At 37.1% G+C, this 3,143-nt stretch overlaps 1 protein-coding gene across 1 annotated transcript; it reads right to left on the bottom strand.

Moving 5' to 3' along the window:
* Window positions 1-247: 247 nt before the first annotated feature.
* Window positions 248-1,656, bottom strand: zgc:113176 (uncharacterized protein LOC554708 homolog). Its single transcript, XM_051944802.1, has 6 exons — window positions 1,638-1,656; window positions 1,393-1,521; window positions 1,148-1,180; window positions 594-728; window positions 354-518; window positions 248-261 (listed from the first exon to the last, which is right to left on the bottom strand). The coding sequence occupies exons 1-6, from the start codon at window positions 1,654-1,656 to the stop codon at window positions 248-250; spliced, it is 495 nt and encodes a 164-aa protein (XP_051800762.1).
* Between the last annotated feature and the right edge of the window lie 1,487 nt (window positions 1,657-3,143).

Here is a 3,143-nt window from a genome sequence, read left to right as displayed (position 1 = left end):
GCAGCTTACTGTATTTCTGATTGAAGATTTCCTGGACCTTCTTCACCAGGTCATGGACACTTTCAACAGTTGATGAAGAGCAGCTTCCTAAAGATATTGACACAACATGTTTATTTAAAACTGTTTATTATGTTTTTTCATATATGTGAGGTGGCCTTGGATGACCTGAAAAGTGCCTTGAAATTATAATTGTTATTATCACTATTAAATGACAAAAAACATGTTTTAGAAAACAGCAAAAAGATACTTACGCAGCAGGAGCTGTATGATAGAACACACAGTAGGAGGATGAAAGCTGGACATTGCTAATACAGACAACACATAAAATCATTTTAGTTTATTATATATATTACCTGACATTTTGACAGCAAATGAATTTGCTGTGTTTGTTTCCTCCAGAAACACTGCAGCCTTTTTACTGGCGATCTGAATGACAGACGGCTCTGGATTCAGGCGGTCAACGGCTAACATAGCCGTTTCCACACCCAACTCCTCCAGTTGAGACACCTTCAGCACGACAAAATCCAAAAGACATCTCATACTTAAAGGAACTGAGTGTTAAAGATAATCAAGACGCAAAAAATCAACCTAAAGCTGCTTCATGTGCCTCTTAATCTTTAGTGCCCTCATGTCAGGACTAAAGTCCTTCGGGTTTGCTTTTAAAGCAGCTGCCTCCTCTTTGTATTTTTGCCTGTCCTCTGTCCCTAACTTGGACCACCGATTAAAGTCTTTCAGGGAACTTGGGAAAAAACGTTTACATCATTAATCTGTTATCTTTCCTTGCAATAAAGACGTCCCCCAAGTTTATCTCAAGTACAAGTATCTACACTATAGCTGTTAGACTCAAGTTCAAAAACAACTCCTGTAAAAGAGTTACAATATGCTACATGGACATTTCAGTCAGACAACTGTCATTCTTTGAATAATGATCTCTAATGAATGCATTATGTACTCATCATACCACAGCTAAGGCCGTTCTTTCACCCAACACAAATATATAATATATTCACATCAGTTACTTCTAAATGCATTGTAGTCCCAAACAAAAACCTTTGAGGAAAAGACTTTTTTAAGACATCCCTGCAAAAGAGATTGTACGCTGACAAATCTCTTTTTAGCAGTTTTTTGGGGGGCTTTTATGAGGTGCTAAAAGTCCTCTTGTAATTGCCCAGCCAATTCTGAAAGAAAATAAAATTTGTAACTTTGTTAATACCTGTGTAAAATATTTAGAAGTACACAATTTGATGTCAGTGTTAGCTGCTATTCTCAAACTTTTAAATAATAGTGCAGAAATACTGATGGAACATATGCAGTTCATGCAATCCAACCTCAAAGAACCTTTACCCATAACCATGTCAACGTTTGAGAAATGGTAGAAAATAAACCAGATCTCTACGACACTGGTATCTAAACCAGTTTCGGCAGAAGCCTCCTGAATAAGTGGCGACCCAACACAGGTCATGCCACGCTCAAAGAACGCCTTGAGCTTTTTCCTCATCTCCCCCTCTATTTTTGTCCATTCTGTTGACAACAAAAAGGAAAAACATTTAACTGTCTATGCAGGCCTACTGTTTATGTATGATGTTATGGACTGTGAACCTATTCTTGGCAGTCATAAATTTGCAAATATTCCTTACCTGTTATTTTCTCCTCCATCATGCACCTGAATGAAAGCAGAAAAAGGCAAATTCATCATCATGGCAATTTTAAGTTGTTCTTTAAGTTGTGCTACAACAATCTATAGGCAAATATTGATAAATGGGGGAGTTTAAACTAGTTCGTGGTGGTCCTGTAAACATCTGTTATATTGTAAGTGTTTATGGAACTCGAATCTCGAATAAATTATGCATTTGTACACACGCACGCGACACTGTGGACTTCACGCAATGCTAACCTAATGTCATCGGTGGTAAGCTAACTTTTAGATTAGAAAATAAAACATTACGTTTGCAAATGCCATTTTTTCTCATTATCACTGTTATTCTATCATGTTATTACATTTAAAAAAAAACAATTACATACCTGAAGTCGACACGCCTTTTTCTTCTTTTTTCGTCTTTTTGTTTCGTTTGAAAATATCAACACTGAGCCACCCACTGCTATAGTGCGAAGTTTTCCGTATCTTTCCGTCTTTTTCCGGTATGTGCCTGCTAACCGGTTGCCGAGCAACCGCAGTAAACTATGGCTATCGTAAAAAAAAAAAAAAAGAAGTTAATAAAACCTTCATTATGAATATACAGCCTATAAAATAATATTTTATTGTATTTTATTTGCTGTGGACTCAGGAAGATTGACAAACAAGCCACTTTAGTTCATTATTCATTTAGGCAATTAACATTTTGCACAACATATAGCCTAAAAAATGCACATATTTGTTCTTGTTTGTCATAGATAGCTCTTATACGTTTATGTCAATGGTTCAGGTTTTAGTATTAAGAATTTAAAAAGATAATATTCTGAATAAAGCTTCTAAAGGGCGTGGGGGAAATGAGCTCTATAACATACCTACTCTGCCTACTGGGCATTAACAACATTGGATCAACTAAATGATTAGATGATCACAACCTACTGTACCTACTAGTAGGTACAGTAGGGACCTACTGGCCCATTTCTGTGGGATGATTGTATCAGGATTGAGCCTATTCAATAGTATGACAGAAATCAGATAGGGTGATCAGGGGGAGGTAAGCTGCAGCTTCCTTTATTTTGCTTACCCTCTTTCCCTCAGATCATTTCTCCTTTTGTGCAGTGCGTCCCAACCTTTTTTAGTTATACAGCATGCTCCTACATATGCATTTGCTGTGTTTTTTGTTTTTCATTTGCTATGTTAAATACAACATACATGTTTTTTCGCCCTGTCAGATTGGAGGACTGTTGCAGATCCAGAAAGATCTGTGTGGCTTTTCACCCAAGAGCTGCTGCACAATAAAAAAGGTTCTGAGGAGAATCCTTTGCAGTGGACCTGAGGAAAGACCAGGAAGAACAGGATATGTCCTATATCAGCTTCTATAAGCGCAGCAATGTGGAGTGGGCTGCGCATTGCTAGAGAATGGCATGTTTTTGTCTTGTTCAACATTGTTAAGAATTTCACATTTTGTATTGAATTTCTTGACCCTTTTAACAATCCAGGTTTCTTCAGTTTT

Source organism: Acanthochromis polyacanthus, chromosome 1 (assembly GCF_021347895.1).
Source record: "Acanthochromis polyacanthus isolate Apoly-LR-REF ecotype Palm Island chromosome 1, KAUST_Apoly_ChrSc, whole genome shotgun sequence".
NCBI lineage: Eukaryota > Metazoa > Chordata > Actinopteri > Pomacentridae > Acanthochromis > Acanthochromis polyacanthus.
Note: the sequence above shows the minus strand (reverse complement) of the source record. Positions and strands in the feature narration are given on the sequence as shown.

Bases quoted from the DNA above. Each gene is read 5' to 3' on its own strand.
- zgc:113176 (XM_051944802.1), bottom strand. The intron at 1,181-1,392 runs AGATCTGGTTTA...TTATTTTCTTTC, and splicing joins TTTAGATACCAGTGTCGTAG to AGAATTGGCTGGGCAATTAC. The intron at 729-1,147 runs GCACCTCATAAA...GTTCCCTGAAAG, and splicing joins CAATTACAAGAGGACTTTTA to ACTTTAATCGGTGGTCCAAG.